The sequence below is a fragment of the Lampris incognitus genome, chromosome 20, assembly GCF_029633865.1.
Source record: "Lampris incognitus isolate fLamInc1 chromosome 20, fLamInc1.hap2, whole genome shotgun sequence".
Taxonomy (NCBI): domain Eukaryota; kingdom Metazoa; phylum Chordata; class Actinopteri; order Lampriformes; family Lampridae; genus Lampris; species Lampris incognitus.
In genome coordinates, this window is record NC_079230.1 from 25,986,013 (window position 1) to 26,006,309 (window position 20,297).

A 20,297-nucleotide genomic window follows, 5' to 3' on the forward strand; every position below is an offset into this window, starting at 1 on the left:
CGTACCTGGTGGTCCCTATCTCCTCTCCAGGTATGGATGGCCGTACCTGGAGAGGAGATAGGGACCACCAGGTACTCCACCACCAGGTACTACCTAATCCCAATTCTAATCTTAAAATCGACCATTTCCCTCATAGGGACCCATACAATGTCCCCATGAGGTAGGTGGCCTGGCACGCACACACACACACACACACACACACTCACACACACACACACGCACGCACACACACACACACACACACACATACACACACACACACACACACACACACACACCTCTGTTTAACTAATGTCAGGGTAAACTTGCAGCAAGAACAAAGTGCCGTTTATGCATGCTGGCTGTGAGCGGGGTCCATGTGGTCCAGCTCGTTTGTCTGGGCGGGGGGGGCGGGCGGGACGTGGTCTGCTCTGTGTGGAAGTCTCATAAATGCGATTGTTTTCTGTAATCAGCGCTGCATTCCTGATGTGCAGAATTAAACTGCTGGAAACTGCAGGCCTTTTCATGTTCTCCCGGCGAAAGAATGCGCTGGGCAAGGAGTCGGGGAAGGGGAATTAGTTCACTCACATGAGTGCGTGCGTGTGTGCGTGTGCATGTGTGCGTGTGTGTGTGTGTGCGTGTGGCGAAAGCGAGTTTGCGCAGGGGGACTATACGTTGGGTGAACGCATGAAGGAAAGCACGGGGGGACACTCCCAGGTTTGCGTCGGTCTGCAGAATGTGTGAACACATGAATACGCTTCTTCTTCCTTTTTTTGTTTTGTTTTTTAATTCAGTTTGTGCGGTGTGCACGCGCTGTTTAGCATATCCGCCCCATGTGGAAAAAAAAGAAGAGTTTTCTTTCATATTTTCGCTAGTTTGATGTATCCCTCTGATCCCCGTCTGGTGTGAAGTTAGCTGGCACACTGCACTGCCTCCACACACACACACAGAGACACACACACGCACACACACACACACACACACACACACACACACACACACACACACATCAGTACCGGCAGATTTTGTCCATTTCGAGGCGCTTTTATTTTTGTCCACACACGATGTTAAACACAACTAAACTCTGGAATGAAATAAAAATAAGATGGATAGAATGCAGAGAGAGAGAGAGAGAGAGAGAGAGAGAGAGAGAGAGAGAGAGAGCAAAGAGAGACGGGGAGGCGATGCAAAATCACTGGCATCGCTTGCAGCTAGCATCCCCCGCAGGCCAGGGATTTGGCCGGGCGGTACACTCTGAGCCCCACCCCACCGCCATCACTCTCTCTCTCTCTCTCTCTCTCTCTCTCTCTCTCTCTCTCTCTCTCTCTCACACACACACACACACACACACACACACCGCCGACCTGCCTACACTCTCGCCTATACATGCACGACGTGGAGCGCACGCTGGGAAGGACATGGCGCCCATCGTATCCTGGCACGGCCAACACGGCCCACTGACGTTCGAGTGTGCACAAAGCATATGCATATTCCCCCGCCCTCTGAAACCTGTCCACCCCATCACACGCACACGCACGCACACGCACACGCACGTGCACGCACACACAAGCGGAGAAACAAAGAGAAGGCTCCTGCAGAGTGTGCGTGTGCCTGCTACTAAGGCGTGAGTACTGTGGTGAGGGAACGGGAGAAGGGTTCGAGTGAGCCCCGCAGGTTGGGAGGAAACGAGCCCAAGACAAAGTGTCAAGGAGCGATGAAGAGACGGGGGAAAAGGAAGGAGAAGAGAGAGAGAGAGAGGGAGGTGGGGGAGGAGTGCAGTAGGGGTTTGGCTGAGCGCCTTGGTGGTGTTTAATTGTCTTCATTGACGACCGCCCCACCTGTTCCCCTAAGCGCTCCACCTGACACGCGAACCCACGCCAAGAAATGATGGCGGACGCGTCGCGGGATGCGAGGGCAGGAGAAAGAGGGAGAGACAAGAGACGACAAATGGGATCGGCACGTTTCGAATTAACAGCTGTCTGGTTAAGTGGATATTTCTACACACACACACACAGTAAAGATAACTAACGCACAGCGCCATTTGGAGACGGGCCAAGTTGCCACTTCCATGCACCCAAAAATAACAACAACAAAAACGCCAATGGCGGCATGTATGGCTGCGGCGGGGTGCTTATTAGCTCTCTTTCTCTCCATTTCCTGCAACTTCGTGGTTGTAGTTTGTACAATCGTTCAGTTTCTTCTCAGTCTTTCTTCCAGAGCTGCAACAATGAGGGTGCACGATAAAAGCAGCCATCTTGTGATACGGAGATCGTCAACGCACCGGTCCCCTTTCCAAAACAACATGGCCGCCTCCCATGAGCGACACTTTTACACAAGCACAGGACGAGTCACACGTCTGTTGCGGGGTCACGTGGTACCCTGGGGACAGGCGCGTCACCATCACTGGTGCGTCACAGGCGGGGCAGGCTAAGCTAGCTGCTAGCCCATGCAGACCGGCAGGTCGACAGTCATCCTGGCTGGCCTTCGTTCTCTCTTGGACTGTGTTGCACTGGGCGGGCTGTATTGTTGGCTGTTTGTGTGTTTTGTTTTTGTGCTTTGTTCTCTCTGTTTTTGTGTGTTTTTGGGAGGTTTTTGGATGTGTGTTTTTGTCTTCTGTGTTGCACTGCCGTGGGCTGGGAGAAACGGAATGTCGTTTATGTTGTGTAGGTAGTTCCCGATTCCACCATGTGTACATGCATACACATCTACGGTGTGTGCATTGTGTACGCATGTCTCTGGAGCTAAAGTTAACAGCAGTTCCCTTGCTAACAAGATGGCCGCCATGCCAGTTGGCAGCGTGTTAGTTATGTGCAGACCTACTGCGCAGCCGCTCTGATCTCGGTTGGGAGTGGGTGTTAGTCCGCTTCTGGCTACACAAAACATCACAATACCCATTGTCCACACAATGACAACGTGTGTGTGTGTGTGTGTGCGGGCATGCATGCACAACATCATTTGTGCATAATTGTTTGACTATGCTCTGTCCTCCATTCCCAACCGTTTACATCCATTTTCAGTTGTGCGTGACACACACCACGCCGTGTAATTTTAACACGTCAAACAGCCCCGCTGTCAACTCCCCCCTTTTTCATCTGTCGCCATTCCTCTTGGTGTTGTGACTTAAAAGAGTCACCACGTCTTGCTCCATTTATTTCACTATAGTGTTGAAACTAGATTTAAAAAAAGACGTGTCTCCTTCCAGATCGCCCTCTCTTCATCGCTGAGGAAGAGGAGGAGGAGGAGGAGGTGGTGGGTGAAATCAATACGGGATTGTCGCTTTTATCCTCCGGGTCTCCACCTGGTGGTCCGTGCGCGCTTTCGCGGAAAGAGTGCGAGCGCCGTTCCTCACGCTTTTATTTATTTCCTCGGTGGGTTTTGTGGGAGTGAGACCAGACTAAGTGGGTGTATGTCTGCCCATGAGAGAGAGAGAGAGAGAGAGGACTGTTTATATGTGACACTGGGTTATGATTTGAATACCTGCCTACTCTGGCTGAACAGTGATCAATCATCTGTTCTTGTCAGCCGCCCCCCCCCCTCTCTCTCTCGTTGTCTTACTCTCTCGCATCTTCCCTCAGTCTTAGTCTCCATCTGACTCTCTTATCTCCTTCCTTCTTTTTTCGTTCTTTTAATTCATTTTCTCACTGTCTCACTATCTCAGTCCGTCTCCCTCGGTCGTCCTATCTCACAAATAAGAGCTCCTGCGCGGTATGCCCCCCCCCCCCCTATCTCTCTCTCTCTCTCTGGAGAATTCTCAGCCAAAAGAGTGGCCGAGGTAAAGTGGAGGGCAAGGTATGTGTGTTTATCACACAGGAAAGAAGTAGTACATCAATTCGCTCACAAATATCTACATTAATAAACATGCATTACCCCCCCTCCCCACACACACACACACACACACACACATCACGCACCACACTGTCGCATCTGAGTTCCAGTTTCTGATAAATGTTGCGGTGTTCGTTAACACCCCCCCCACCCCCGAACTGAAGTGTGGACTGTGACCTTGTTGAAGGACAGTGGACTTGGGGTATAATACTGATTGATAGTGCTAGTGTCTTCCACTGGGTGATTTTACACTACACTGCTCTACTCTAGTGGCAATGGAACACACACACACACACACACACACACACACACACACACACACACACACACACACACACACACACACACACACACACACACACACACGCCATACCCACATCCTTCCAACGAGTTGGGGGAATCAGGCCCAAGACCAATGCCGCTGCTCCACTATTGAAATATGAATGGTTTTAATTAAACAGGCTCATTTTGCCATCTGGCCTCACGATTGGGCTTGCCTAATGAACAGTATTACACGCGCGCGCGTACACAAACACACACACACACACACACAACACACACACACACAGTCTATTAACTAGCCTAAGCAGAATTCCGATGGGCATTCCACAGAAAATAAAGAGCAACAAAAACAATGGGGTGATGTAGTGAGGTGCTTCAGAGAGCTGGAAAACGATGCAATGCCTCATTGTGCTAAATGAAGACTGTGTGTGTGTGTGTGTGTGTGTGTGTATCTCTGTGTATGTGTGTGTGTGTGTGTGTGTGTGTTCGTTCCCGTGACAGAGAGACAGAGACAGAGAGAAACAATGTGTGTGTGTGTGTGTTTGTGGCTATGTGGTCCTTTATGTAGTTTGTGGGTAGCTTTATGTATTTATATTGTGTGTGTGTGTGTGTGTGTGTGTGTGTTACAGAGAGCTGAGGGAAAACGGATGTGCTCCCTCCGTCCGTCTGACTGATGTCTGACTGAGATGTGCCACTTGTCTGTCTCAGTCTATCGGGCGAAATAGCCGGAACTCAATAATCAAGTCGGGCTGAGTTTATTTGTATAAGCGCTAAATCACAGTTACTGTCACTCAGGGCTTTGCGTTCACCCACACGGGGGAAAACAGGCAGCTACAGCAAATGGAAACGGGCGACACACTCTATCTAACCGTGGACCCTCGATTCGGATGAGGAAAATAACAAGAAAAGAAAAAAAAATAAAAGCGTAATAATGATGCTTGCAGTCCAACGGCGATACCCCACCATCTCTCAGCAGGAGATACAAGAGCTGGAGAAAGATGGAGGGAGGTAACTTTGGAGGGGGAGCGGTTGGGGCAGTCGGTGCACAGAAACGTGCGAGGCATGTAAAAGGCGTGCCGGTCTGGACCACCGCGTCACTGTTGCCCTGGACGTGAAAGCGTCGTTCATTTCTTTCTCAGCAGGCGGGACTGTGGGTGTTGTGACTTCTCTTATGTACACTATCGTAGTGTTACTATTCGTGGGTTACTAACTTAATCACTATTCTATGTAAGTACACGGAGACGAGGATGCGGCACAAGTCTGATCTTTACTGACGGAGACATCACACACTACTAGGCTCGACCAGTGTATTACAGAACTCAGTAGTGGTGACAGTCCAACACAATCGAGCACCGAGTGCTCGATCCAATACACCACAGTGGGCAGCCATCGGCCAAGTGACCTGCATGTCTAACACGACCCCTGCCCCGCCTCCAGCGGAAACATGGCCACCCATTGGCGCCAGCCATCTCTCAAGTCAAGGCAGACAAGCTGGGGATATGGTTGGTACCAGCATTTTCCTGTGATTTTTTTCTACTATGAAATCATTCACGCTATGGACTCGTACGGATTCAACACCGACGCTCTGACCTTCGGTCGAAGCAGACCCGCGAGCTGGGGTTGACCCAGACCTTCGAGAGCGATGTTGCGTCTTCACCGCCGGAAGCCGTTGCCATTGGTGCAGAGGCGTCGTGACGTAGCAGCGCCTCACACACGGAAGAAAGGGCAACGGGCAAGCGTTATATCATGGCACGCTCAGGCAAACGCTGTGAAAGAATGGAGAAAATAAATAAGTAAAAACCCACCCAGCCAACCCCACGGCGATGCGGAGGTCGATAGTGGAGTCGAGTTCTTCCGACTCGGCGGTAGCATGGCGCGTCTGGAAGGGCTCCTTCGACACCCGTAACGGCCTAATCGAGCGCTTGACTCCCAACACAGCGTTTATGAATATCTGATGAGCGCCAGGGTAAGCTTATGAATAAGTGAGAGACCCGGCAGCGCATCAAACAAGATGTCGGACTAAATAAGTGTTTGACCCCGACGCCGCGGTTGAACGAGATCACTGCGCTCTCGCGATGCTTTATGAACCGCGTTTGTCGCTGACCCGGAAGGAGAAGCCGGAATCTAAAAAAAAAAAACGGAGCCTCTCGCCCGCCGCTAGCGTGGTCTCCAGGCGAGCAAATTCCAGAAACATCTGTACGTAATAAATGTATACTGGAATCTATCTATCGACGTTTTCCAGCACGAAGCTGGACAGTTTAAGGCCGGCTAAAGGGAAAGTTTACGACGATAGAGAGCTCTTATCGGAGAGTTTATCCGGTGAGGTGTCGGCCAAGAACGGGCTGATATTCCCACGGTGACCCAAACACATCTTGTTTTGAGTTGGTTTTGGCAGAAACCCGTCTACAGGTTTTTTTTGTTTTTGGACATTCCCCATGGAAAGAGTGGACCAGTAGAAAATAATAAGGTTTGATGGCTGACCTTGATGAAGAAGACGAGAAGAAAGCGCGGTCTCTCCGCACGCCAGTGCGGAGCGGAGGGGGAGGAAGGTGAGACGGAGAAAGGGCACAGTAATATAGAGAACGATATTAGACCTGTGTGTGTGTGTGCGTGCGTGCGTGTGCGTACGTGTGTGTGTGTGTGTGCGCGCTTGCCGATCTGTTCATGTGAGTGTGAGAGAGACCTGCAGTTGGAGCAGGGTTGTTCCTTCACATTGATTGCTCGGTCATCGATTAACAACAACCAAGTCAGAGCTGGCAGGGTTTTCAGCCGGTGACTCACTGCGCTTAAAAGACTGCTGTCGGCCTCCCGGGGAGAATTCCTAGCGATCCCCAAAAAGCAGTCGAACTCGCCGCGGATTCAAAAGGGACAATCGCCCTCATCCGCGTTTGTGCCCTGGTACCAAGCAATAGGCAGTTACACGTTGGCTCACCCAACGCTAACCGGTTTAACGGTACGCTCCATAACACCGTATGGTGGCCACGCATTAGCCGCTACACCTCCCCAGCTCTGGGGCGAGGCGAACTTTGGGGAATCTAGGGTCTCACACACACACACACACACACCATGACCTCCTTCTGGTCTGAGGAGTGCGTGAGAGGGCAGGGGACGGCCTCCTGCACGTAAAGGACCACAATTACCTGCAGCTAACAACACATGCTGCAACTGTATGCCACAGCAGGCCGTCTGCTAACTTTCTGTCTTCCCCACTCAGGCCTCCATTTTTTAAGCATGTGCTAAAGGTTGCACAGAGTAAATGTAGCGCGGGGGGGGGGTGCGCGCCAACTACATGAGAGACAGGGGCTAATGACTGCAGTTAGCCCCCCATGAGAGGCAACAGCAGTTTGCCAATTTTGCCAATATAATATGTATTTGCACTACATTTTAAGCACTTAGCTGACAGGCTTAGTCAGATTGACTCGGAGTGAACGAGCCGACAACACTTCATTGTCTTGCGTTATGACATTGACAGAAGATGGTTTTTTGGGGGGGGCGGAGGGGAGGTGTGTCATTCATCTCACTTACTCAACACCACTTAATAACCTGCTGCATCTAATAAGAAATTAAATCTTGGATCACTTCAGTGTACAAGCTATCAACAAATGTAGAGAACCAAATGATGTGGCGTACAATCCCAACATAAAGCATCAATTTCAAGTAAAAGATATGGAAAAAAAACCAAAAACAAAACTTAAGGGCCTTCGGCATGAAAGAAAGAGAGATGAGGATGCATTTGAATGGAAGTATGGCGTGAACGAGTCAAGCTCGCTCTTCTTACACGTGCGCACCCGTGTTGTTGCGTTCACTCTAGATGTGCACTGACCAATTCAGCTGATTCCACTAAAGATAGGGAGGCGGCAGCACAGCCAGCTGTTGCTCCGGGACTGACACTGATTCACGGATTGACCTTGACTCCTTTCCTCCAACAGCGCTGTTCCAAAGTGTCGCTATGCTAGCTGGTATTATCCTCTGGCAGCACCCAGAAGGAAAATTAACTACAGCAGGAAACAGATGTCGAGTAAATCACCGTACAGTTAAGGTATGTTTTTGTATCTAGATTGTGATATTGTTGATATTTCACATTCAACAGCAGTATATGGACTCATTCTCTCCATACACTATGTGGTCTCCCCCTTGCCATAAGTTCTCATGTGCTGTCTTTTTTTTTCCTCATTAATTCTGTGTCCTTTTACTTCTCATGGTGGATTTGATCCAGAAGTTGATCATAATTGTAATCTAATCGACTTGTTTGGTATGGACTGGCCCACTCCAATTACTTTAAGTAGGCACAAAATTGAAACGAGCCTTTAATTGGGGCTAATTTGGCCGATAAATGAGGTGTCCATGGTCTGAACATGGAGGTTTTGAACACCCTTGAGGATACCTGCTCCAGCCCGCACTCAGACTGAGCTGTTTCAAACGTCTTTCAGTCTGTGTTGATGTCTGGATGTGAGAAAGCTCGTTTCAGAAACCCGTTAAAGCTAGTCTTGAGTGCGTGCGTCTGTCCGGTTTGTTCGACTGCAGAACACATCAACGCACCTTTTAACCGTCCATGCTTTGTCCTCGCTTCACCTTCTGGGTGCCGTTGGCGGATTACCCCGACTCTCTGCCATCGTTTCCCTTTCGTGAGTGTTAAGGTGCCAATTTACAGAATAACTTGAATCTATTTCTTAGGTCGGAGTACAGGGTCTGGAGATATGAACGGGGATTCTCGGTACTTATGCCGTTATCCTAAGCCACTCAGGCTTAGCCATCTCTAGACAGCTACCCCTTGTTAAGCATAGCCTCAGACTGCTAGATTATCAGTGGGACCATTACCCCTCCATCCAGCCCTTGGTGGGTACATTCGGACACACACACACACACACACACCCCCAACTATAGCCTTGCCTCGAAACTTGCAGAGGGTAGCTAAATGAAAGGTCATATAAGGGAAGCTGCCAAGAGACCGTTAGGCAGTAAGCTTATATTCATTTCGTTCATACATATGGCCAATAGCATTGTATAAAAAAAAATCTAATCTACCCACCGCTGATAAGAGAAAAAATAAACTATTTTGCAAAGACCAAAAGCCATTTACAATTCCCCTATTAGTCTAATTTTGAACAGAAAGAGGCAAAATAAAGAGATGATGTAGAAAATCCAACTGTGCCAGATGAAATGCGTTGGCAAAGTGGGATTGCACGCTCAAAAGGAGAGGAAAGAGTTAGCAGGCCTTCATCTAAATGAATACGCCTATTGCATATATTCTCCCGCTTAGTCGCTTTGATCAAATTAACCAGCTCTTCTCGAAACAAAAACCAAGCGCTTTTCAGTAAATCCCAAGTCTCTCCATCACACAATTTCTGCCCTGGGCAAATTTATTTGTACAATGGCTTTGGTTTCAAACAGAGCGGCACTGTCTGCAGCGTCAAAACCTCAACACAGAATTCACACCCGATTCAATTAAGAGCCGGCCTAACCAGCGACGGACCACACGTCTATCCGTGCTGCTGCTCAACCCCGTTATGAGTACAAAAACATAAGGGAAAAAAAATAAAATAAATAAAGCCCTGCAATTTTACGTTTGTGTGGGCGAGACTTACACGTTATCTCTCGTCCGACGTGATCAGCAACGTGGGTGATGTGGGCAGCGTGTGTGTGTGTGTGTGCGCGTGTATGTATGTGTGTACTATCTTTTTTTTTTTTTTTTTTTTTTTAGTTTAGTTTTCTGAATCTCCTTTCAGTGTTTGCCCCTACCATTTTCCATGTGCTCTGCCTCACCGACACTGCCATCCGGCGTCGTCCTCTCGTAGCTGTCCTCGGGCAGGGGCAGGGCTCCCAGCCGGGGGCCCGACGAACTCTTGCTGCTGGGCGTCTCCGACTCGTCCAGGCCGCTGTCGTAGCAGCTCTGCAGCGATCCCTGCTGGTGAGGGTCCTGGGGCTGGCTCACCACCGAGAAGGTCACTCGGCGAAACGGCTACAAGAGAAACCAGACGGCCGGGGGTCACTACAAACGGGACTTTTTGGCTGTTGTTTATGTCTATTTCTTTATCATTCTTCGTCTTTTACTGGGGCAAGGAGCGAAGGGGGGAGGGGGCAGTGGGGGTTACTCCCAAGAAATGGGGGTTCCCGTCCACGGGGAGTCTCAGACACTGGGGGGGGGGGCAGTTTGGAAATGTGGAGTAATAGATGAATGTGGAAAGAAGGTGGAGGGGAAGGAAGCTTACTACATGAAATAGACAGGAGAAAGTCTGAAAGTAAGGAGGAGGAGTATAATCGACACGTTAGGGACATTTCTTTAAGGGATACCTCTAGACTGACTAGCTATGAAGTGACTTCACATTTTTCAACATAATCTTCATGCATGTTGACAATACTCCCAACAAACAGCCGTGATACTAAGCATGCTTCTGTGTGTCTCTGAAACACCGGCGATGATGTCACTGGCAGACTATCTGTCAATGTAAAAATGCACTTCCTGCTTTGCCAATAGGCTGCCAATGTTGATAACAAAGCGACTTAAAACAGCTGTATGTTGCTTTGTTATTCACATTTTCTTAGACAGTGCAGCCTGCTGGCAAACCAGGAAGTGAGTTTTCACATGCGCGTATTGTCCGCCAGTGACATCATCGTCGACGTTTCAGAGACACGCAGGAGACGTGCTCAGTATTACGGCTGCTAGTGGAGTGCTATCCCAACAACGTAAACGTAGAGATAATGTTGAAAAATTGTGATTGTTTCCCTCTGGCACCAGCCCGTGCACAACTCACACCAGTCATCACCGACAGAGCCCGAGAGAACCTGACTTCAGCTCGTGACCGTCGGTTTTCAAAACTCAAGTTGCACCCACAGCACTACTGAAAGGAGTATAAAGGAGGTCTTGCACAAGCTCCCTTGAAAGCTCGGCGGAGCTCGTGTGGCCGCCAGCTAAGACTGTGTGTTTAATAAAACTATGAAGGGAGGTAAGGACACGCTAACCTCTTTCAACTTCCCACTCGCATAACAGGACAAGATTGTCGCAGCTGGAGGTATGAGCTGGAGCCGATCAGCAAAGCCTTGTGGACAGGAGTGCAAAGACATGGGCAGGTATGCACACACACATGCACACACACACACAGGCACACACTTTTCTGTTCTTCTGTTGCTCTCCGTGAGGTTTCTTCCTCTTTTTTCTGCCTGTTAAAGGAATTTTTAGGGAGTTGTTCCTTATCCGATGCGAGGGTCTAAGGACAGGATGTTGTGTTGCTGTAAAGCCCCTGAGGCAAATTTGTAATTTGTGATATTGGCCTATACAAATAAAATTGACTCGACTTGACACACACACAGACACAGACACACACACACACACACACACACACACACACACACACACACACACACACACACGGGCTTGTGTTGAATGTGTGTAGTAGGTTGTAGCACATTATTGAACAGTGTCTAAGGTAAGCAGTGACAGAGTATGTCATTAAATTTCAGATTCTCTCTCTCTCTCTGTCTGTCTGTCTGTCTCTCTCTCTCTGAACATGAGGGGGGGAATGAAAGAGTGGACTCGGTCATTACCAGAATGAATGGCATAACAAATGGCTAATGCCATTCATTAATTAGGTACAAACACACATCACCCTTCTCGGGCGGCGTGTCTCCTCTTCCTGCCCCCTTACCGGACCTCATCATCCCACCTCTTTTCTCCGCCACCTCTCTCTCTCTCTCTCTCTCTCTCTCTCTCTCTCTCTCTCTCTCTCTCTCTCTCTCTCTCTCCCTCTGTCTCTCTCTGCTCTCCTTAACTCACTCTATCATGACACTTATTAAACGGGACAGAGCCCCATTACTCAAGCATTCTTCCTTCATCTCCAGCTCCACTCCCTCTGTCCACTCCCCACTTTGTGTTCCCTGATTGGCTGAGATCAGCTGTCATCCATAGTTGCGGAGAGCCTCTCATTTGCACGTCTGTCCAAACACCGGCGTTTTGTCTGCGATCGCGATCTGAGAGGGCGGGATGTGGATGTCTCGAGTCAAAACAGTGAAACGTCTCCGTGCAAGCTAAGCAAGGCCTTGTAGAGTAGACCGGCACGAACGTGTGAGGGCATCCGCACAATACCAAAATTGAGGGATTGCACACGTACTCAGACATACACACAGACGTATAAAGTAGGCTGTGAGAGTGGCGAAAGGTCACCTCGGCTCTTTGTCATCTTTGTCATCCTGAGACAGTGCAAGCTGCTGAATCTCTGCCAGACAGACGCTGTAGAAAATTCTGCTTTTGTCAGTGAAATTTACCAAAAAGCTACCGAGAAAAGGGTCCTCTTGCTGTGTGCGCGTGCTGCAATTTGCTTTTTCACTATATATTTTTCCACCCTGTTCTCTTTCTCTGGCTGGCTGGCTCGCGCAGCGATCTTGGCAATAAATCATGTTTCCATGTAATTACAATCAACACTCAACAAATAAATTGACATAAATATTCATGGAGATTTTACTTGAGTAGTCAAACATTTGTTGCATAATTAATACGGGTGCCCAGAAGGATGACTACCATCTATAAGCAGAATAACACTTGGAAGTGATATTAATTAAGTTATCAAAACATTTATTTGTTTGTTTGTTTGATGTCTCTCTCTCTCATCTCTCTCTCTCTCTCTCTCTCTCTCTCTCTCTCTCTCTCATCTCTTCCACTTGTTCACTGTGAGGTGTGTAACAATGGCACTTGCAGCTTGAGTGTGGCTACAAAATAAAAAGCTAGTATTTTGGATGTGGAGTGCTATTACTCCTTGGGAAACAGTTTTGTAATGATACACATTAAAGGACTGTTGCTTAATGAATTGCCGGCAATGCCGTCCGCAAAGAAAATGAGTCCTGGGCAAGCAGGGGCTGTGGGAAAATTCAGTTTGGGAGCAAGAGAGAGAGAAAAAATAGAGAAGGGAGGAAAAAAAATTAAAAAGTTGAAGGGATAAATAGATTCTGTTCACCTGGTGTGCCCCTTTCTTTTCACTTGAGGGAGGGTAAGAAGGAAGTGGAGAGGGGGGAAAAAAGGAGCTAATTTGTTTGCAGACCTGAAATGGAGTTCATGCAGAGACGGCCGGAGGCCTCGGTTTAGATTCTGCTGCAGCCGTTGTCTGCACACTGACCTTCGCTCCCGTCATTCTGGCATTTTTAAACAAATGAATGAAATGAAAAGCTATTTTTCCCTCGTTCCCCGGGTGTGTGTGTGTGTGTGTGTGTGTGTGTGTGTGTGTGTGTGTGTGTGTGCGTGAATAGAGAGAGAAAGAGATCACACATATGGCTTCTTACTAGGTACTGCAAGACGATGTTTGCTCTCCCGAGTAGTGACGTGTCACATGGTACCTGGGCCCGTATCAGAAAGCAGGTTTAACGAACCCTTGAGTTTAAACCTGAACGCTGGGTCGACTAATCCTGAGCTGCCAAACTCAAGAGTTGTCAGTTTCAGAGCAGCCATGGACTGTGGGACTGGTAGAGTCCGGATCCTACCTGCTTTTGAACATCAAACACGTAAAATGAAATTCGAATCCCTCCATAGCCACGTACTTCACACGCTGCTTCCCTGTGTGCCCCCACTCAGCCAATCAGAAAGCACCAAATTCTGTCCTCGAAAAATGTATTGGCTAATCGGGTCATGTGACGTGAAACGAATTTTCACACACCAATGCTGCTCGCTTCATACAGTTGATGTTAAACCGCCACTTCATTCTTGTATCTGGGTAGCTTTTACTGAAGAACTGAAACACCGAAAAATAACTGATTTCTTTTTTTTCCCGGGGCAACGCCAACGAAAGCTGGAAAGGGGAACTGCTGTCGGGGATTTCTTGGTAACAGTGGATGTTTTGGGGATTGCCAGGGACCTTATCCAGCACAACGACAGACGGAGACAGTTCTTAGACAACCCCCCCCCCTTTTTCTCCCCAATTGTACCTGACCAATTACCCCACTCTTTCGAGCCGTCCCGGTCTCTGCTCCACCCCCTCTGCCGATCCAGGGGGGGCTGCAGAAATGTCTCCTCCAATAAATGTGGAGTCGCCAGCCGCTTCTTTTCACCTGACAGTGAGAAGTTTCACCAGGGGGACGTAGCATGTGGGAGGATCACGCAGGCGCCCCGACCGACCAGAGGAGGTGCTAGTGCAGCGACTAGGACAGGTACCCACATCGGGCTTCCCACCCGCAGACACGGCCAGTTGTGTCTGTAGGGACGCCTGACCGAGCCGGAGGTAACACGAGGATTCAAACCAACGATCTCCGTGTTGGTAGGCAACGGAATAGACCGCTACGCTACCCGGTCACCTGTTCTTGGGCAGTATTTAAAGAGCAGCGGTGACTTTGACGTTTCTTTTTAAATTCTATACGATAGGACTTATTCTTTAGTCTCTCAATAATGTGTTATCTGTAGTATCGCAACGATCGTAAAAGTGGCGGCGGAAGTCAAGTCAGTTCAAACTTCTTGGGGGGGGGGTAGGGGTGGCATCATATGTGTGTGTGTGGGGGGGGGGCTGATGGACTCGACCATGGACCTGCAGTCCACGAGAACAGCTGATCTGAGCTCAATCAACTCTTGACGATGATCACTCTGAGCTAGGCGTGTGGGTGACGACTATAAAAAGGCATCACCAGTGGAGCGCCGATACTATGATTCACCCACTTCACCCCACTGGAGTGCAAATATTAATGAATGTGTATGTGGGATTTGAGTATATATTTAAGGGAAAAAAACCCCAAAACAAACATGAGCAGCAGCAAAAGAACATTCACTGGCGTGGCAGGACGTTGTTGACCGAGTCAATGTGTCAGTATTGATTGGAAGAAAAAAAATCCTTTTATCTCGAGTGTTCGACTTATTCACCATATGTGTGTGTGTGTGTGTGTGTGTGTGTGTGCGCACCGCGCGCGCGCACGTGTGTTTAGTATTTATGCAGGTTCAACCCAACAGGAACAAAAATGTACTTGGCAGCAACTGAAGATGAATTATGAAATATAAAAACATCACAGGGCCGACAAAACACACACACACACACACACACACACACACACACACACACACACACGCATAGGGGTGATTTAGTACGGCTGATGACCTGACCTACGTATCTTTGGACTGTGGGAGGAAACCGGAGCACCTAGAGGAAACCCACGCAGATACAGGGAGAACATGCAAACTCCACACAGAGGATGACTCGGGATGACCCCCAAGGTTGGACTACCCCGGGGCTCGAACCCAGGACCTTCTTGCTGTGAGGCCGCCTTTATGCATACAAGTCTCCAAATTTGTGCTTACTGGATATGTTCAAGTTCGATCTCCATTATAGCCAATAGAAAAAAGGCTGAGGCCCAAAACAAAGGTGGCGGGTCCACCCCTCACAGAGGCCGAAGAGATGGCCCTCAGTCAAAACAGTGGGCGACCTATTGCTGAAGACATCTGTGGAGGAAGCTCATCTGTCCCAACACACCCCCAGGACACAAGGGCCTAAAGCAGAGGTTAGTTATTCAAATGAATGATCTATATACATTCATCCTTTTGCCAGTGTTGGCTCAGCGACGCCCGCCCATCTATCTTACACACAACTGGGTGCAGTGATTTTCTTGTAGCGGTGCAATTCTTTGTAATTGACTGCTGTTACCTTTTCAGATTCTTAGTTGTCCTTCAGACAACATAATCTATTTTAAGGTGACTCAGAGTTATATAATTTGAAAAATCGTGGTGTGGCCTGCACACTGTTGTTAAAACCAAAATTCAAATTAGTTGCGACCTTTTTCTGGGTAAGGTTATGAATTTTAACTGTCTAATCTTCATCTCCTACCAGTTACTGATGGTGTAATCTGTCTGGTGGAGCCTTCCACCATGACGGACCTCCATGATGTTGTAAATACTCTTGAGTACCCTACAGATTTTTTATCACGGGTTGGACTCGAACATGAAAATTGTTAATTTTCATCGCAGGAGGATGACGACGACACCTTGTCAGCTGCCACAGAGAGGGAAGATACAGCGAGGCCTGCTTAGGTTTATGCCTTGAAAATAACATCTTAAAGTTGATGATGGTGTTGCACCATAATAAAACTTGCACCGCCTTTTTCCTCTAACAGAGGGATGCTGGAAATTACTGGAACACTATGAAAGCTGAGGATATTGCAGAGAAAAACAGTAACGCTCAAACAGATAATCATCAGGGAATGATAAAACATCCAAGCAGGGTTTCATCACCCTCTCCCTACGAAAATTTCTGCGGAGTATTTGTGATTTAGTATATACCGGCTCTTCAACAGAAGGACACGCCATGTCTGACACCTCCTGCAGACTTCAGCTAAAGAGTAGGAGAGACTTAGGGTCAGTTGAAGAAAATCTTGCCAGCGAGCAGGTTAGCTTCACAGAGTATGTCGCCATAGTAACTGACTCAGGGTGAAGCTGAACTGGCTTTGTGAAACTGAAAACCCAGTTTCCTTCAAGTCTGACTCAACTAACTCTGAGTTTCCACTAAAGCCACTTTCTGAAACGGGGCCCAGGCTTAATCACAGGCAAAAACCAACCATAACTATCCTCTCTCTCTCTCTCTCTCTCTCTCTCTCTCTCTCTCTCTCTCTCTCTCTCTCTCTCTCTCTCTCTCTCTCTCTCTCTCTCTCTCTCTCTCTCTCTCTCTCTCTCTCTCTCACACACACATACATACATACATGGGTGATGATTGGGGCTCTGCTGCTTTCCAATTGGATTTCCTATGTGGTGAAGAAAAACAGAGGGGATGTCAAGAGTGGAGAGACCAACCCCCCCCCCCCCACACACACACACACTCTGACCTTCTTGAGTTACTCACTAGAGGGTAGCCATGCTTCGAGTCCATGGCTTTCATTACCAGGTAGTGTTCGCTTGCCTTATCTCCAACAGATGCAGGGGGCCCCTGATGGGACTCTTTATGGAAGAGGGGCTCTTTTGGACTGAGCCTGTGATTGAAAGCCAACTGTGACAGCCACGGGTGACTGAATGTCTCCGTCATCCCAGAAAATGAACACCGCAAACGAGCCACAGGTTTAGTGGGAGCGATGGCCGGAGCTCAGCCGGGCCTTTTTCCTGGAGGCTAAAGGGAAAACACATGGGCTGCCCGGCCCAACTGAAGCTGGAGCTAATAAAACCGGGGCCCGGGTTAATAATGTGTGACCCTGTGGATTTGATTTTCATTTCCGCCTCCCTCCTAAATGAAAGTGTTGAGCAGCTGTCAGGAGCCTTTTTGTTTTGTTCATCTCGTCTTCTGTGCTTTCATCTTCTTTTATGTTGAATTTTCGCCCCTTTTTCCTCCCTGTTTGTCATGTCCAATTCTCTGGTCTTCTAAGCTCCTGCAATTGCACAATCACTCTGCTGGTTGCAGACACTCCCATATACTTTTTTTCCAATACACAAAGAGTCGCTGACTGCTTTTTTCCATGTGCTGCAGTTGCACAGACACCATACACTGACACATGAATTACACAAGATTCTCACACGGGAACGTGGACAACTGTGAGCCACGCGACTTCCCCTAAACCTTGAACCTCAGCGCCAGGACACTACAACAACACTCTCCCTGAACGGTCGCAAATGTGTCTTCTAGCTTAAAGATCGATATTCCAGCACATTAACTAGCATGTAGTGTGTTTCTAGATCTGCCTGCAGGCCAAGAATGGCTTCCACAGTCCAGCAGTACAACATATGATATATGTATACGGATATAACAGTTGATGAACAGGGTTTGAGCTCATTCATGACATTATGTTGTTATATTATATGTAGTTTGCAGTCATTCCTTCTGTGGGAATTTGCCTGTGAACCAACTCTCTCCAGATGACTGAATTTACAATCAAGCCAAACATCTCCAGGGCTTGTGGTTGGGGAAAATTAGGATGGAGTGATGAAGGGATGGAAGTGAAATGGCTTTGCAAACATACTGTGTGTAATTTCAGCTGTAAATGCCTTTGGCGGATGGCAGTGACCCACTGCCATGAACTGTGGCATGTAATTGTGGCTGGGCTGGACTTCGGCAAGGAGAGCGGACATAAACTGCAAGGCTGGTGTCTTACGTATTTGCAATCAAGTGAGTGAGATGGAGGGATAGAGAGAAGGACGTAGGAGTGAAAGACAGATGAGAAGATAAAGGAGTCAAGTGTAAAAGAAGGCAGAGAGAAAGAGAAGGAAGTGACATATGAGAACGTGCAAGATTGCCAGGAGTGCCAGTCGGTAATTAAGAAGCCATGTTTCATTTTAATAGGCAATCAGACAGTGACCTGCGATACGCCACCTGAAAAGAACACTAAGCCATACAGTACATACATACCGGGTGGAAGCTTAGCTTAGCTCTGTCAGCTTTGCTAACTTAACACGGTTTCCAGTGCTAGCTCAGCACAGCTCACGTGAAGGTGAATAAGATTTGTAAGAGGTGTCAGAGCAGTTGCGTTCGCTTTCAGTCCTGAATTAAAAGGCTGGTTAGATTCAATGATGTCCGGGCGATAAATGAGACGAATGCCCTCAAGGTGAATGTCTGAGTGGAAATCAATTGGAATCTGATCAGGATTGGATCGGGTTGTATTTGGGTGCTACTCAGTTACACTTAAGTCCTAGCGCCCGGGCTAACATGAGAACATGACCCTGATACAGTCGGATGTCAGATTCAGAGGACCAAGGTATAATTTAACATGGTAACTTAAAGTATAGCTTCATTTCTGTACAACCTGGGTCTTATTCTTCTGTTTCTTGTCATCGTGCATACCAGTCATGATATCCTTCATAACATCTTTGTTATGGAGATCTTGGACACGGCAGCACCGCTGGACTAAGCTTTACAAATGCCAAATACATGCTTGAGATAATTGGGTTAAATTGGACTTGTTGAAACATATTTGACACTCATGTCCTAGTTTGGTCTAGTCAGAAAGGCACGAACTGATGAAGCTTCTTGGATGAGAGGCGAAACGTCTTCACGGATATATACCAAGTCCAGTTGCACTCGATTCAATTCCTTTGGATAACCATGACCTGGATGAATGAGAACATTCACAGACATCATGTCCAGTTGGCCCACAAGACGCCATCGTAAAGCAGTGTCCAGCGGTAGTCCCGTGTCCAAAATTTCTACGGTGAAGCTGGAGAACAAAATTGCATCTTAACCAATGTGTACAATGGTGATAACTACAAAAAGAAGAAGAAAACTGGAATTATTCTTTAACATGGTGGGTCTTTCAGGTGAGGAGCATTATTTTGGAGGTGGGGATTTTGGAGCTGGGCTCGGGGAGTTGGGGGAAGAAGGCTTCGGCTTTGTTATTGCAACCGCCCACCGAGTCTCAGGTGTCGTGTTCGGGCCTGACTGATAGCTTTGGCCCAGTCAAGCTCCAGCGCTCGTCTTCACCTCCCCACATCGCCTCTCCTCTGTTCCCTTCACTTCTCCGCTCACATTCCTCCCGGGTCCGCTCTTTCACCGGAAAAAAGACAGGGAGAATAAAGAAGAAAAAGCCAGGGTAGCGTTTCCAAACACCACTTGAGACTCCGAGAGAGAAAAGAAAGCAGAACCAAGCGGAGATAAAAGAGGCCGCGGTGTCTGCTTCTCCCAACACAAGTTTTTGAGTCAAAAGAGATGCAAAGTTGGATTTTTTCCCCCCCACCTCGTCCATCGAGTTTATTGTTTTTCTACCCCATTTATTTATTAATTTATTTATTTTTCACGAAGGCTTTTGGACACAATCAGACATCCGACAGCCAATCCCTCACTTGTCCAAAATGCTTCCCGATTCTCTGATCTCAAGGCACCGACCTCAGAGTAATGGTTTCAAACGTGGCGAGAGAAATGGCGTCTTAGATTGATTCGACTGGCCGACCTTTCACTTTAAAAAAGCCCTCTGAGGTAACAGCTGCGAGATCAAAAGATCCACAGACGCATGACGCCCCGATAATAACATCTTTCGGCACCTTTGGTTATGGTTTATACGACATCTGGAAGCCGCAGACTTGTAGACTTCTGCACACGGCCTTGTTAAGAGCTGATTATGATGCTAGCACTCCCATGGCGATCTTTACCAAACCAACTAAAGTAGAAACAGGGAGGATGGGGGGAATGGGGGGGGGCGGCGTCCTCTTCCCGCTTCCATTCATTTTACGATGCTGTTTTTTTTTTACGAGTTACTGGAATGCAAATCGATGCGCGTCCTTGAACACCCTCACCCAGATTCCACCGGACTTGTTCCCCTCGGTGGGTTCATTGACCATTATCTGC

General features: G+C 48.1%; 1 protein-coding gene across 1 annotated transcript in view; it reads right to left on the bottom strand.

Annotated features, from left to right (window-relative positions):
- pcdh7b (protocadherin 7b) overlaps positions 1-20,297 on the bottom strand; it is a 133,276-nt gene that overhangs the window by 61,254 nt on the left and 51,725 nt on the right. The window contains 1 exon segment of the mRNA XM_056300459.1: positions 9,826-10,045. Coding sequence (XP_056156434.1) covers positions 9,826-10,045 — 220 coding nt within the window.